Source organism: Scomber japonicus, chromosome 16, assembly GCF_027409825.1.
Source record: "Scomber japonicus isolate fScoJap1 chromosome 16, fScoJap1.pri, whole genome shotgun sequence".
NCBI classification, from domain to species: domain Eukaryota; kingdom Metazoa; phylum Chordata; class Actinopteri; order Scombriformes; family Scombridae; genus Scomber; species Scomber japonicus.
In genome coordinates this window covers 22,046,505-22,062,723 of record NC_070593.1, presented here as the reverse complement: position 1 = coordinate 22,062,723, position 16,219 = coordinate 22,046,505, and the positions used below count along the sequence as shown (strand labels likewise).

Here is a 16,219-nt window from a genome sequence, read left to right as displayed (position 1 = left end):
GATCTACTGTGGCCGCAAACTCATCAAAATGTTTAACTCGGGGAGCTCACTGTGCAACAAGAAGATATTGTAGAGGAGGTTCATGAAATGATTAAGCTTATACAGAGTTAGTATGAGAGCAGAGTTGCTGAAAAGCCTGTAAAAGACAGCTGCTTGGTATTTGTGGCCTATCCACACTTCTAGTTTACTCAGTGAGATTTGCAGTCATGGATTTCAACGGCCCACAAGAGGCCTTGGAAGAAATTGAAAATAGCAGCTAGACTGACTGAGGCGAATGGAAGAAAGGATTCAAAACTGTGACACAACACCATCAAGAATATCTTGGATGGTGCCACGTCTGAGTAATCATATACCTTATCCCCAACTCTCGGTGTGGTTGTGTTTGTTTTCAGGGGCAATTCAGAGATTGAATTGCTCCTGAATTGCTGATGAGCCATTTAGAGCCAACAGCATCAGCCATCCTATTTGTGTCTTGCTGAGACCATAAGGAGTAATATTGTGAATTAGGTGTAACCTCAAGTGTGTGTACAGTGTGTAGATGAATATACAGTGTTGAGAATATGCGTGTGAATAATTCAGTGAAGTTTCTGTAATGTGAGAGGATGACTGCTTCTGTTACACACCCTTTCCTCCACCGCCATACCTGACATACTCTGCTCTGTGGATGTCAGCAAGTGGGAAATTCCTACTTTTCTTTCAATGGATGTGCTCACGCTTAAGGAAAAAAAGGCTGAGAAAAATTCTAGATATATCTGCAAATATTCTCAGGGAAAAATACAATTACTGTAACATCTGTCAACACAGTTCTCCTGGTGGATGTCCGCAGCCAGGTGCTCTGGAGAGATGTCATGTAAATGTAATTTACAGTGGTATGATTGAAGGGGAAAAGGGAAAAAGTGGCTATTAGGTCTACAAGTCAAGTGGGGAGCTATTTAAACCCACAGTGCCCTCCTCAGAAGAGGAAATTAAAAGTGTTTTGCTTGTATATACATTCATTTGTAGACCAGGCTTCATGTAAACGAATTTGAATAACCAATTTCGTGCAGATGAGAACCTTAAATAAAAATGACATCACTGACTTTTAATGCCCCCCCTGAAGCTAGAAGGCTCAGTCGCTAGAGGGCGCTGTGCATCAACATCAATCGTGACGTATACTGACGAACTAGGAAGTCCATGACAACAAAACCTCTGCAGCTGGCTAATGCTAACCCCTTCATGTTTTGACACTAACAGAAGAAATGCAATGATGGTTTTCGAGCAAGATTTGAAACTCTGCCTCTAGAAAGGCGCTGGCGTGGATGGTTAGAGTCTAAAAGACAGAACAGGTAGGTGGTAGCGGTTGTCGGCCAACGCTTGTTAGCGAGTTAGCACAGCGAGTTAGCCTGGCTTTAAATGCCTGAGTTTAACTGCCACAAAATACTGACTTTTCTATCAGTGACAGTTAAGTTATTGCCTCCCTATTTCATACGCGTATTGGCTTTACTCTGTATTTAGGAATTAGCTAGTTGACTAATGTTGAGGTGTAACGTTACTCGTGTGTACATGCTGTACTTGTATGTGTAAAAAATGTCACGCTAACATATTTTCTAGAAATTATAAATGTTAAACGCATATAAATCCTATAAGTCCATATATCCGCATATAAGTCCACGACAATATAAACATTCATTTGTCAGGAGCTGCTAGTCAATTCGGCATACATATAACCCATTAAGCAGCAGTTTAATATTTTAGTTTAGTGAGACCTTTCTCAGCTCTGGAAACATGCATATGTTTATTTCAGTTTTATGTTTGTCAAGCTAGACTTTGGAAGAGGAAGAGAAATTGCTTGAAGTGTCAGCTGACTTAAACAGCATCCCAAAAAAGAAACCACTTTCATTTCCTCTGAAAGGCAGATTGGATTCATTATGATGACTTAGTGAATGTTATTAGCATAAATACATTTGTAGTGTTGTTTTTCTGTGTTTTCCATGCAGATTGAACATCTTCCAGCCTTTCAGACGACTTTCACATTTCCAGGTAACTCCCATGTCTTCTGGCGGTCCCCCTCAGTCACCTGCTGTGGCAAAGTCTGAGGTAGCAGTAGAGGGAGAATGCCCGCTGCTGGCTGCCACCTTTGCCTACTGGGACAACATCCTGGGTCCTCGTGTGCGCCACATTTGGGTTCCAAAGGGCGATCAGGTGATGTTCCTCAGTGATGGAGAGGTGACATTTTTGGCCAATCATACACTTAACGGGGAGATTCTGCGCAGTGCTGAGTGTGGTGCTGTGGACGTAAAGTTCTTTGTCCTGGCGGAGAAGGGTGTCATCATCGTGTCTCTCATCTTCGATGGCGAGCTGAAGGGGGACAAGAACACATGTGCCTTGTCCATCATTCTGCCTCAGACGGAGCTGGCCTTCTACCTGCCTCTGCACACTATCTGTGTGGAGAGGCTGAAACATGTTATCCGCAAGGGACGCATTTGGATGCAGAAGGTACCTTTGACAATACTGATCCTTTGACTTTTCCCTCCTAGACACCCTCATATCCACATAGGAGTAGGCAAACTATTACTCTACTTTTTACTGCTTCCATTCTTGCTTTTAAAGGAATAATTGGTAATCTATCACCTCTGTTGTTTTATCCATTAGGGATTGCAACAACATTGGCAGAATAATCAAGATACAATCTCCCAACGTAGAGGAGTAAGTTAGCTAATTAGCTGCGTGAGCTCCTGCAGACGGAGCTAGTGAGCAGGTCATAATAGAGATAGATAAAATGACATGATCACATAATGAGAAAGGACTGCAACTTTGAATTAACTCCATCAATACTGGTCGGTCACATAAGGTTGAATCAGTGAACGCACTGTTTATCAACCTCCTGTGTTCTGCATATATTTATCACATCCCTGTTGGTTTGCTTTACATTGTCACTGATGTTTCTCTTAACAAAAAGGAATTGTATTATTAGGTTAATCATAATCGTTAATAATTGATGGATGAAGTTTGAGTAGTTTTTTAAAGTTTTGCCTGATGTTTGGGAGTTTGGAATCCTTAGTGCTCTGTTTAGGTGGCTTATAAATGTTAATATCAGAGCACCAGATTTTTCCAGGGCTCTTCCAACTGACAGCTATCAAATAATGCTAACTGCTCTCAGCACTGGTATTGAATCATAGTGCTTTTTGCATAGGTCTGTTGCAGTGACTGCTGAAAACTCTCAAATACTTAAAGTTAATATTGAATGTCTGCTCACTCACTTTTAATCTTGTTTACTTGTTCTTTGATTCAACAGTGATTTGAATCAAACACATTGGGTGTATTTAATTTAGGAAAAGTTTTTGTATGTCTGTTTGTGTTTAACAGCTCCCAGCTGAACATTTCAGCTTCTGTTTGTCAAATGAAATGGGGTTTTTGTAGAAGAACATGTATCAAAGTAAGGTGTTTTTGGTATCCTGAAATCTGGCATCTTTTGAGCAATAGATTGACATTGCAGTCAACGCCAGAATTATTGGCAGCTCGCCTCCAGTAATGACTGTAATTGGCATTTCACTGCTTTTAGTTGACGGTTTCCTCTTTGCGTGATTGTAGGGCTTCAACATCATCTCAGTGCTGAGTCTGGAGATCGTCCCTATCATGGAGCTGTTGGCCTCCATGAAGACACACAGTGTGCCAGAGGATGTAGATGTGAGTAACACACACACACACACACACACACACACACACACACATATCATAAACTATTTTTTTTAAATGAGCAGTGAAGTAGGAAACCTTAATTAGTTTTTCTACAAAACCACAACATATTTATGACTAATTTTGTTTAGAGCTGCAAATAACATTTATCATTTAATCAACCAGCTATTTTCTGGATTCATCATTTGGTCCATCTCATTATCCTGGAGCACAAGGTGACATCATCAGATCCAAACCTCCAAAACATTCAGCTTACTGTAATGTACATGACCTGTGTAACATTTTTGCTTTAAAAATAGTTAATTAATTGATTATTTAGAATAGGTACTGATAAACTCTGCGATCGTTCAGTTAATCAGTTAATTGACTAATCATTGTTGCTCAAAACAACTGTGCAGTGAAAGATAAAGAGAAACGTGAGTTGTGTTCTGCAATGTGATTATGAATAGCTTTGACTATTTGATGTAGATTGTTTCAGTAATGTGATGCAAAACATGATTTTTTTTCTCTCTTAATGAATTAATGAATCTTTTTGTCTATAAAATGTCAGAAAATGGTGAAAATGCCTGTTTTTGATTAATTAAAGAACACAGTGACATTTTCAAAGGCTTGTTTTGTCTGACCAACATTCTAATGAATGAATAATCTAAAGTTACTCAGTTGAAAAAGTACCTAAAAGCTTCACCTGCTTATATTTCAGAAGCTACAACCAGCAACTTTCTGATTTTTTAGCTTAAAAAAAAAGACTAAATAATTGTTGCACGGACTGTTCTATTGATAAGTCATTTTCCATAAAGTTTAACAAAATTTCAGTCTAAATTTCGGTTGTTTCATTGTTCCCAGTTGTTCAAATGTCCTCTATTTCCAAGAGGTTTAAATTATCCATGTTCTCTGCCTAGTTTACCACCCAGTGCGATTAAACACATTTGTTCCCTCTAATATGCAAATGCAACAAAAAAAAGTAGCACAAAAAAGCTCTGCAGAATCTTTTTTATTTTATTTTACTGTTTCGTGCTCTGTTACAATATGGGGTTATTTTTTAACATCTTATTTTCATCGCACGATTTGCAAATGCGCCCATCATCACTTTTTGCATCTTTTGTCGAGACCAATTTTTAAAAATGACTCATTTGTTTCACCCCCGCTGAGCAGATAAAAGACACGGTGCTAAATGATGATGACATCGGGGACAGCTGCCACGAGGATTTCCTCCACAAGTAAGCACTCCGGTAACAGGCGCACGGAGACGGATGATGAACAATACCCATTTAACACCCATCAACCTTCCAATGATGAGTAATGGCTCTCCACTTAGCCCCAAGTTTCCTCCAGAGAACGGGCGCCCCAAATCTAAATCGCTGTTAGTGTTGAGAGTTGGGAAAGTTCATACACTTCGGCGATGAAGCTCCCGGTCGCTCAGACTTGAACAGGATAAGTTGAACATCCTGTGAATATGACAAAGCATCTGTAAACTGGGACTTATTTACTTAATGGACAAGGATATAGCTAATTGGGATTAATGGATCAGCTGTGTATTATTTGAGATCATGTCAGATTGAGTCAAAATTGTTAGTTTTTTTCTAAGTTCAATGATTGTTAAATCCAAAAGGCTAAAATATGACCAAACTCCATAAGGATAAAAGGATTTGAGGATTACAAGGCTAATATAACTGCCCATTAGCACAGAGTCACTCCTCCTCTGAATCTTTCATATGTGAAGCCTACTAAATGTTCTCAGGACACCATTCTTGTGTCTCAATCATCACTCCTAAAAGCTGTCACTATTAATTACAGTAATGCTAATGAAACTAGCTGGTTTTAATTTGCATCTTTGTCTCCGTGGTTCAGGGCCATCAGCTCTCATCTCCAGACTTGCGGCTGTTCAATAGTAGTCGGAAGCAACCCGGAGAAAGTAAACAAGGTAAATTTACCGGATTAGCTGCGGCGCACAAACACATTTCTAACGTGTCTACATCATTTAAAAAGGTTTTGAGTTTAATGAGCCGCGCAAGCACTTTTTGTTAGTGTCTGATACTGCTTGTGTTGTTTCCAAAAAGATGAAAGTGATATGATAAAGCATATAAATGACTTAAAATGAGCAGACATCTTGAATTAAATAACAAAGGCTGGATATTCTGACTGAGAAAGGAATAATATATTGCATTGCACACCATGTATTGTTTGTTCAAAGGATCAATATTACAGTAGGAAGCAGCTACAAACAGATTGCCCAGTGAATATCTTACAGCCTTAATTTGGTTTGTTTTGGGCTTGAGGCTTGAATTGAGGCCCAGTTCAATCAAGGCTTTTATTTGTATCTAACAACTCGCCTCAAGGCTAAAGCCTACGTGATGGTCTTGAACCAACATGTAGCTTCTTCAACCAACTTTGAGCTGACTGTGTGCAAGAATCCACCACTTTTTTAAATGTAACATCCAGCAAAATCAAGATAAATAGAACAAAATAGGCCAATTATATTCTGCTTATGCTTTAAAGGGGAAACTTCACACAGCATTAGTGCTTAAATAGTCTTAATTATGCTGAGTTTTATCCATTGTGTTTTGAATGCTCCAGTTCAATAGTTTAACTGTTACTCTGCTGATCGATGATGTCTCTCTCTGCGCAGATTGTGCGGACACTTTGCCTCTTCCTCACCCCTGCCGAGAGGAAATGCTCTCGCCTCTGCAAGGCTGACTCCTCCTTCAAATATGACACGGGCCTGTTTATTCAGGGTCTGCTCAAGGTAGCCACCTCTCATTACACACTGACATCTGAATTAGAGCCTGTTTATTGTTCAGTTTGGCGTGCTCAGTTGATGTTGCCCGGTCTTGTTCTGCTCTGACTTCATTTCTTTTTCTTACGATAAGATATTTGTCATGGCTGTATTGCAAAAGTTTCATATCTGATTTCACACACCCAGACAGCTTTATAGGCTGCCTTTGTATCGTTTTCATTCTTAACTGCACAGCTGCAATGTGCAAATCAAGACATTAACATACATGTGTTTTATTCTTTTGAACTTAAATAACCAGAACAAACAGTAACTCAACATGACTTGAAAGAAGAAAGCTGAAGTAGCAGCTTGTTAGTTCAATCTGAGAGTCAGTATGGTACACACTGGCTGTTTTGGGCTGTTACTAGTTGTAACAGCACCTGCAGGGCCCTTTTATATTTTTCCACATAAAGCAAAGAAACAAAAGAAACTGGCCCAGTGAGAAACAACACGGAGACGAGGCGTAACTCACTGCCTGCAACAACTGAAATAGTTTATGAAAATGCCACATAAACATACACGTTTATATCACCATTAGCATTAGAAGTTCTAATATATATCTTCACGGTTTGGAAGTAGTGGACTTCCTATCGTTGATTTAGTGTGCATTAATAGGGAAAGAACACGCAGGCCTTCAAACATCACAAAAAAAAGCCATTACCTGCAGGGTTTGCAGTTTTTCAGTATTGGCCTTTTCTTTTTCCTAGGACTCCACGGGCAGCTTCGTCCTGCCCTTCCGCCAGGTTCTCTACTCGCCTTACCCAACAACGCACATTGACGTCGACATCAACACGGTCAAGCAGATGCCGCCGTGTCACGAACACACGTACAACCAGCGCCGCTACATGAGGTCCGAGCTGAGCACGCTCTGGAAGACGGACAGCGAAGAGGAGATACCGCCCGACACAATCATTCACACCGATGAAACCTTCACACCTGACCTGTAAGACATACATTTATCTGCTTTATTAAGTGTTACTTTAATACTACAGAGAACTTCCTAATACTTATATCATAACCACCTTGCCTTTCTTCTTAGGAATATATTTCAAGATGTCATGCATAAAGACACTTTGGTGAAGTCATTTATAGACGAGGTAAGAATAAAGCAACACTCCTTGCCATATATGTTATTATTATTATTTGCATATAAAGGAAACATCCCAGATCAAATATCATCCAGAAAACCACACAGAAATGAGAATATATCCACAATTATGAAATTATAAATAATTGTGTCTTTGTTGCAGCATCATGTAGAGTATAGATTACCTAGCCACAATATTACCCTTATAATTGTTTAAATGAATCATGCTGCAGATTTCCGAGGCGAGTTTTTGACTCATATCTTTCTTAGATGGCACAGAGTTCTGTGGTCAGATAGGAAAATGAAAATGACAAAACATTTGCTCTCTAACATCCTCCTTACAAATAACTGACATTGGTTAACTTTGAGTCAAGCCTGAAAAGGATACCCAAGATATAAGTTGTTGAGTTCACAAAAAATCGACCAGGTTCACCAAAGTTATTCCACAAATTTACAGAAGCAAGAACATGGTGAAAAAACATCCTTTTATTATTCTGTTCTGTTTTGTATGTGTTCCTATTGCAAAATGTTGTTGCAGTGATATTATGTTCTTAAGTGGTTTACACAGAAAGCTTCATGGAACTTTCAGACAATGTATAAATAGTGAATTCGTGACTGTTTTCACTGCTTGCTAGGGGCGCTGCAAAATCAAGAATATGAAATCATCAATTGGAAGTGAATCTGGTGTATCTATGACAAATCTGTTTGTCTTTTTTAACACAGCGCAGTGCTGTGAAGTTGAAAGGGGCATATTCATAGTCTTATATCATTTGAGGCACCTTGCTATTAAACACAGACCAGTACTTGTATCCGCTACCGCAAATATTTGAATGATGTGCTCCCATCGCACCGATGTACTCTCTAGAGCCCGTAGACACAAAGCAGCAGGATTTATTCCCAAGGGTCACAACCCATCCGCTGTTCCCATGAAAGTGCTCCCAGAGTTGTGGTTACAAGTTTTTTTTTTTTCTCATGACAACAGCAATATGTTTCTTCCTCAAGGTTAGCACAAAAGGCGGGGTGGGGGGGTAGTTGTATTATTCCAACCTTTTCTAGCAGAGCCATAGCCTGGACTACTAATTGACATCCTGTGTCGTACACAGGTGTTCATGCTGAAGCCGGGCCTGTCCCTGCGGAGCACTTACCTGGCCCAGTTCCTGCTGCTGCTCCACAGGAAGGCCCTCACGCTGCTCAAATACATCGAGGACGACACGTAAGAGCTGTCATTAATAAGACTTGAATTCAGATAACAGGGAAGCTTTCTGTGTGGCAATAGTCCTCTACACTCATACACCCCGGTATTATAGAGAGAGAAATCAACTTATCAGAGCTGCTATCTCACCTTCAGGCTATTTATAATGTTTTTTTTTTCTTTTTTTGCCTTCTGCCATTGCTTTTGTTTTGATTTTAGCATTGTTGCCACTGACCTTGCTTTGATAGCGACATCGCCACTGATAACCACCACCCCCACACCCCACCCACCGCCACCCACGGGACACAAAAACAAGCACCCCTAAAGCCTTGAAATCTGTGGCTTGATGTAACACACTTGGAAGAAAAAAAAGTTGTTGTAGACATGTCTGATGTCAGTGTTTTTCTGCGTTTGGTAATGTCCCCAGGGTTTTCGGTGTACAGGGGTGAGGGTACAGCTAGCTCAGAGGGACAAATTACCAAACACTCAATGATAGGGAACTGACAACATCAACTCCACTTGAGAAACATCTGTTAGTCCTTGGAGAGGACACCAGCTGAATCAAATCTTAAAAGCCAGTGGGTGGATGGACAGTGGGGTGGCAGGAGAGAAACACACAGGGTGCAGGGTGAACGCTCTCCAAAAGGAAAAAAAGAAAAAAAAAAACATGTTTTGAATGCAGAGAGGAATTCCAGTTACCTGCAGTGTCTGCCCACTTAATAGAAATGTATGGGAATACAGACAAGTAACTCTGATTTAGCTGACTGCTGGTGCAAAGCAGACACATTCATCAAGATGAACAGCTGTGTGTCACGAAGCATGCAGAGTGGAATCTACGGTCAGTAAACCATGCAGGAATACAGCGTAGGTGAGACGTAGCGCAACGAACGCAGGAAGCATTCTGCTGAGCAGAAGAAAGACCTCTATATGATCAGATGAGTCATCCTTCACCCTGTTCTGAACCAGTATGACGCGACGCATTGAAAAAGAACGCTTTAGATCTGAGTGCTTGTTTTCTGAAGGACAGGGTATTTGGTTTTAGGCAGAATATTTTTGGAGGATTATGTTCATTATACTGCTCATAATCAAAAACAGTGTGAGCAAACAGCTGCCTTTATTCATACGCACAAACTCAGTAACTGGGAAATATAACAGTGAAATCATCTGCAGTAGTGTTTGGATGAAGTCTGCTGATATCTGTTCATTATAGCAGTGAGGTACCCTACCTTACATTATGCATGGTAGATATTATACAAGAGTACATTCTTACAGTGGTGGGGTGCTCTGCCCTAATGTACAGACAAGTTGGAAGACACCTAACTTTACAGCAGTGACAAAAAAAGATTCAGGGAAAGTAATTCTGCGGTGTATTTTTCCAACAGACAGTGGTGCTGAGCAGGCAGCAGCTATATGTCCAGGATCCAGGATCATGATGTAGAGATTACCAATTTTTATAGTTACCTAACAAAGCAGCAATCTATTGTCACTGTCTGCCTTACTGTTTCTCTGCAACAGGAAAAAAAATAGCAGTCATGTTCTCACACGCAAAGATTATGACATGCCATATCTTATTGCTACATATCGCACACAATCCGAGGTGAAGTTTGAAGCACTTTGCAGTGGAGACATTTGAATAATTTCAATATTCCCCTCCAACAATTCCGTCCTTCAGTAGGGACATACCTCTTCATGTATATGTATGTCCTGAGAAGCACAAAAATCTGTCCTTCAGTGTAGCACCAGCTAAATGGATTTGCAGAGTTCTTTTCTTTTTTTCTTTTTTTCTCTTTTTTTGCATCAGTGCCAGACCCTCTACACTTTCATAGATCAGGCCTTTCGTGCACAGGAAACTAAGTGTGGGATGGTAGACTAAAAATGAATATAAGCTATCCAGCTCAAACAAAGGCAAAGGACTGTACAAATGTAACACCAATAGCACTAGTGTAGCTACAGTATGCCAAGCACAATAAGGCTTTAAAAGGATCAACAGGAAATGAATAATATTGATACATTTACTTCTTGCTTCTGGCTTGTCAAATATTAGAATTGGCTTTTGTTTTTGCTGTTTTATGTCTTTGTAAAATTCATACATTTGGTTTTAGAATGTCAAACAAAATAAACAATAAATAAGAAGAAACTGTACGCCTAGTTACAATTTCTTCTTATTTATTGTTGTATAGCTGTATATGACATAAATGTACAAATCAGGCTCACAGTAATGCTTCATGTGGGTGATTGGTGTTGAGAGAAACTGAGAAGAGGCAGCTGGTGCACAGGGTGATGAATCCTCAGCATCGTCCCAGAAGGACAGTATGCCTATCGGCGTGATAGGCATCAGTGTGAATAATGTGTTGAAATGCGCAGGAGAATGATATAAAGCACATGCTATGCCCTTCTCAGTCACCACAGCTCAACTTCTGAGAGGCCCTATAGCAATGCCAGTGATGTACTTTTCCTTTCTTCTCATCATCAAAACTCTGGCATTTTCACACCTGCCTTGTTCAGTTCGGTTGAATGGAACCCCAGAGCGTTATCCCCCTCGTTTCATTCAGGCTAGTGTGAACGCACGTGGTGATGCGAGGATTGGCTTTTGACGTCATCCACATCCACATGTATGCATAAATCATCCACCTGACTCCCACCTGTACAAATGATTTCCTCCGGATTAGAGACCATCAACCACATGGACAACTCACTCCATCTCTACTTGCCCCTGCACGCAATATCGCTTTTTAGATTATGTCGAGCAGCATGAGCTTCCCAGCTGATTTCTTTATTGCATGTTGCATTGATGTATGAGTGTTTTAAAGATTTACTTTGAAAATTAGAGAGGCTGCTTTCAGGAATTGTGAATATTTCCATGCCTGCAGTAATGTCACTGCAGCGAATATGATGGAATATTTAAGCAGCAACTATAAACTGTAGCTATAAACTTGACAGGACAGAGAAAACTCTCCAGTGGAAACAGAATTAAACTTGTAGCTTTTGAGGTAAAAATTTTTTTAGACAGCTCTGACGGATCCAAGGATTTATCAGGAGGACGTCTGCTTTACTCCAAACAGTTTTACTGCATTGGAGCCAGACTGAGTGTGTGACCTTTTGGATGTGTAGAAGAACAGAGAACATTAATTAACATTAGATCCTGACCGATCTTGTCAGCATGTCTGGAGATTTATATCAATTAAGTTGCACCGCTGCGCCTCCTGCCTAAATGCACACAGCGTCTTTATTAATGGAGAGAAGTACTGATATCTTCAAGTGCGATTATGAAGCTTGAAATATTAACATTTTAAAAGATTGTAATTAATATTTTCCTTATTAATTATGTATGATTTCATCCACCCGTAACACATCTGCTATTAATCAGAATGTTCACATTTATGACCCGACCCGCCCGATCCACAGATGAACCAAGGTGCCCGCAGGTATAACTTCAGTCTGTGCATCATTAAAACACAGCAATTGGAGTGGACCAACCAGATCGAGACCTTGTTGAAGAGGTGGTCTCGGTACGGTTCCAAACAAACACTGGTACAGTTTGTTTGTGCTATTAACATGATCCAACCTAGAGCTGACCCTAGATTTTGGATTCAACCAGCTCCCGTAGCCAGCCAAACTGTGCATTATGGTCTTCTCCTCAGCTGACTGAAGGAAGCACATCGTCTTTCTATAAAATGTCAAGTAACTCATTGTTTTATAGATGATGTCTTGAAGTGCGTTCAAATGAGCCATTCCACTCCCATATTTTGGCTTGGTATTTGGCCCAATGACCACAGTTATGAAGAAATGTCAGTTCTGCTGATGATCCATTTGGGATAACTATCCTAGAAGAAGAAAAACGTTCCTTTCTCGCCCCGCCAACCCCATCAGATTTCTGACCAATTAACAGAGAGCTCCCACACATAGAAATTTTGCAGTGTGGAACCAAACTCAACCCTAGGGAAAATGCAACAAAGTAGCAATTCATCCACAGATTTGGATCAAAGCAAATTAACTATAAGTCTGAAAATGGCCTAAATTATGTCTTTATGATCGTCATTTTATCACTGACGAGAAATTCTCATTTCTCTGCCCACCCTCAGGCACTGGAATGAGACAGAATGCCACGTTGCAAGGTGACCTGGGGGCTTTTGATGGGCCCACACCAGACTTTGCATTAATGAGTCTTTGATTTAGGCAGTTAACAGAACATTCAGTTAACTATAATGCATGTAAGAAAGCAGCGCTATAGCTTTACACTACTTAAACCAATCAAATTACCCTCCTCTCTAGGGACCTTGTTGTGTTCCTTGTAAAAAAAAAAAAAATATATAGAAATGTTTGTATCTCTAGTCACGCTTTCGTCCCATCAGGGTTACAGTAACTACCTCCTGGCTCGGCTCCAGAAGCCCTTTCTTAAACCCCTTTCAATTAATCTGAGGCGCTGCAGTCCTCCATGTCTTCAGCTCTCCTGAATTTTTTGTAATGCCACCCTCCCTGTGGCGACCTGGTCATCGCTCCATCTGGGCTTGACTCATCTCCTTCTGTGCTCCACAATAGTGAACTGACCTTCCCACTCCTTTTCAGGACAGCAGTTGATTCTTGTAAAGTCCTAAATTAACATGCTTTTCTTTTGTTCATAAGAGACATTAAAAGACTTCAGCTGACTCGGTACATAAGCAACCCTGGCCCTATAATAACTATTTATTGTCAAAATCCTAATTGACCTGCTCTAAGACATTTAATGGAGATGTTCTGTTTTAAAGACCTTTTTAAGACCATTTAAACTTTAAAGCGAATGCATAATAGAAAGTGGATGGCACAGCACTACATCAGACACTGGGGTTTCTGAAAGTGGTTGAATAGTTGCATCAGTAAATGCAAACAAGCCTGTGAGCAGCAAGATGCCTCTTATACAAGAAAGTCTTAATCCAATTTTTTTTTTATCCTGTTTTTTTTTTTTGTTTTTTTAAACTCACATTGTGTCACCACGTCAAGCTTCAAAGCTTCACTGCTCAATATTTTATAGTAAAAACAGATGAAATAAAATTTGTGATGGTAAAGGAGTCACTCATATTGGTGAACGTAATCTCATTTAAAACTTCAATGTGTCTAGGAATAGTTGTTATTGGGCATTGATATTTATTTATAAGCTTTACTTATTAAGTTAACAAAGAAAAAAATTCCTTAAAGTATGCCGCACATACTTGACTTAATTAAGGGTGGATGTGTGTATTTTACCTTACAACCAACACATCAGACATGCTGTAAAAGCTATATGCAATCATACTAATTAGGGCCTTCAACTAATTATTTGCTTTTTTCATTATTGAATAGTCCACTGATTATTTTTCTCATCTAATCAATAGTTTGGCCTATAAAATGTCTTACGAATGCCTGTCACAGGGTGATGTCATCCAATTTCTTTTTTTGCTATTCACTTTGTGTAATATAAAACATAGAAAAGCAGCAAAAACTTGCTATTAAGAATTAGAAAGTAATGTTTGGCATTTACTATCAAAATAGTGGCAGAGTCTTCAGATGCTGTATACTGTTTTCCGACTAAATATTGCAGGAATCTCAATATTGCCTGAGTGTATCTCACTCCTGAGAAAACACTAACTACACATGCAAAAAACATTATTTGTGTCCTACGTGCTACAGCATAAAAGTGGTTTTGTTTATGGTGTTGCTAGAGCAACAGTCTGAGGTTTAAGGGCATACTATTTTACAGGTGCTTTGACAAGATTGTTTATGCTCAGTTGCCATCCTGTAGCAGCATACATAATTCATTGTGGCATCGCATTCCTGTGCACAGCTGCAAACCAACTAGATGCTAATGCAAAGCCTCTGACCCTGAATATTGCTGGTTGTTAACAGTTACACTACAATGTCTCTCCACCTGTTTTCACAGGCAAAAAGGGAAGAAGCCGTTTCGGTCCTTGCGCAACTTGAAGACGGACCTGGATCTGACGGTGGAAGGAGACCTGAACATTGTAATGGCCTTCGCCGAGAAGCTGAGGGCAGGTCTGCACTCGTTTGTGTTCGGGAAGCCATTCTACACCAGCATGCAGGAGCGAGATGTGCTCATGAGCTTTTGACTCTGTTCTTCATCTGCACTTTATGTAACAGAAGGAAGCAGACTTCCATGTTGTGTTGTTTTATGGTTTGTTTCATTGTTATATGAAAGTGTGCACCAGTGTATTCCGCCATTAGACAATTTATTTCTGCTTTGCTGAAATGAAAAGAACATTTTGCCTTTTTTGTGTCTTCAAAGACTGATTGTTACTGCTGTTATGAGCCATCAGAATTCAAGTTTTGATATGTTGCCTTTATCATGTGTAAGCATAATGTGAGTTTAATGTTTTCAGAAGACTTCAATTATTCTGTGCCAGATGAATTATTCATGTGTTCTTTGTCTTCTGTTAATAGAAGGTCTGTATTCATTTGACTGAGGTGCCCACCAGGACGTTTGCAATTTAATTTAAATTTCTATTTATTAAAACGTGAGGTCTTAGTTTCTTCACCGCCTGTGTTATATGACAGCCTCAGTTTGGCCTTTGAATCTTTTGAACTCATGGATTAACCTTTTCAAAAATTCAATTAATGAACGTGTATGCTGAACGTGAATGTTGCAGTACATTGCCACTAAAAGGTTGTGAGTAATCATAAAGAATGGAGATTTCATTAAAGGAGAAAAGACAAAAGCACTGCAAATGAAATCTTAACACAATCCCTCCTGATGAGGCAGACCTGTGTTTGTCGCTGACGGCGAGTGTCATCATTAAATGCATTTACCCAGCTGTGCGTAAAATGGATTTGCACAGGCAATTTTTTTTCTTTTCCTCCCGTAGCAACGGTGCAACTATTTGTTGTTAGGATAATCCAGCATCACTGCAAACACAACTTTTCTGCGGTGTTGAAGTCAAGTAATTTAGTTTATGTGCTTTGAGAATTGCGCCCAAAAATGTTATTTGTTTTGACATTGTAATATGTTGAGTTGATGAGTTTGTGCCATGTGTGCATTTTTACTGTTTACATACAATTTGAATGAATATATGAATATAGAACAGTGCATCAACAGACATTTACCCAATTTCCACCGCTTTTTACTTTATTGCTTACTTTGTTTTAACAGAGGAATTTATCTAATTTTACATCAACTTATGTATATCGGGCAATGAACAATAAAGAGTAATCACCAACTTTTACACTGTTTGTTGCTATGTACTATGGAACTGATAAAAAAAATGTTCCTCATTAATGGAGTAAAGCTGAATAACAATGAAGTAAAAATGGATTTAGATGATGTAAAAGCTCCTCAAACTGCAGGATTCACAGCTGAAGGCCCTGATGACAAAGATCCAATAACCCTCAGATAGCAGGCTCTGTCTCAAAACCACAACTCATACGTAGACTTACTGTTTTAGTAGTAGATAAATAAATAAGGCATTGTGAAATAAATAATGACTGAATATAGACAAAATTTATAGTATGACCATGAAAGTTTAGT

At 39.5% G+C, this 16,219-nt stretch overlaps 1 protein-coding gene across 1 annotated transcript; it reads left to right on the top strand.

Moving 5' to 3' along the window:
- The first annotated feature begins 1,154 nt into the window (after nucleotides 1-1,154).
- c9orf72 (C9orf72-SMCR8 complex subunit) lies at nucleotides 1,155-16,017 on the top strand. The gene is made up of 10 exons (XM_053335884.1): nucleotides 1,155-1,325; nucleotides 1,977-2,475; nucleotides 3,571-3,666; nucleotides 4,828-4,892; nucleotides 5,524-5,596; nucleotides 6,302-6,418; nucleotides 7,156-7,391; nucleotides 7,488-7,545; nucleotides 8,639-8,748; nucleotides 14,621-16,017. The coding sequence occupies exons 2-10, from the start codon at nucleotides 2,029-2,031 to the stop codon at nucleotides 14,805-14,807; spliced, it is 1,389 nt and encodes a 462-aa protein (XP_053191859.1). The 5' UTR covers nucleotides 1,155-1,325; nucleotides 1,977-2,028; the 3' UTR covers nucleotides 14,808-16,017.
- The last annotated feature ends 202 nt before the right edge of the window (nucleotides 16,018-16,219 follow it).

Bases quoted from the DNA above. Each gene is read 5' to 3' on its own strand.
- c9orf72 (XM_053335884.1), top strand. From the start codon at position 2,029: ATGTCTTCTGGCGGTCCCCCTCAGTCACCTGCTGTGGCAAAGTCTGAG. The intron at 7,546-8,638 runs GTAAGAATAAAG...TGTCGTACACAG, and splicing joins TGAAGTCATTTATAGACGAG to GTGTTCATGCTGAAGCCGGG. The intron at 8,749-14,620 runs GTAAGAGCTGTC...CTGTTTTCACAG, and splicing joins AAATACATCGAGGACGACAC to GCAAAAAGGGAAGAAGCCGT.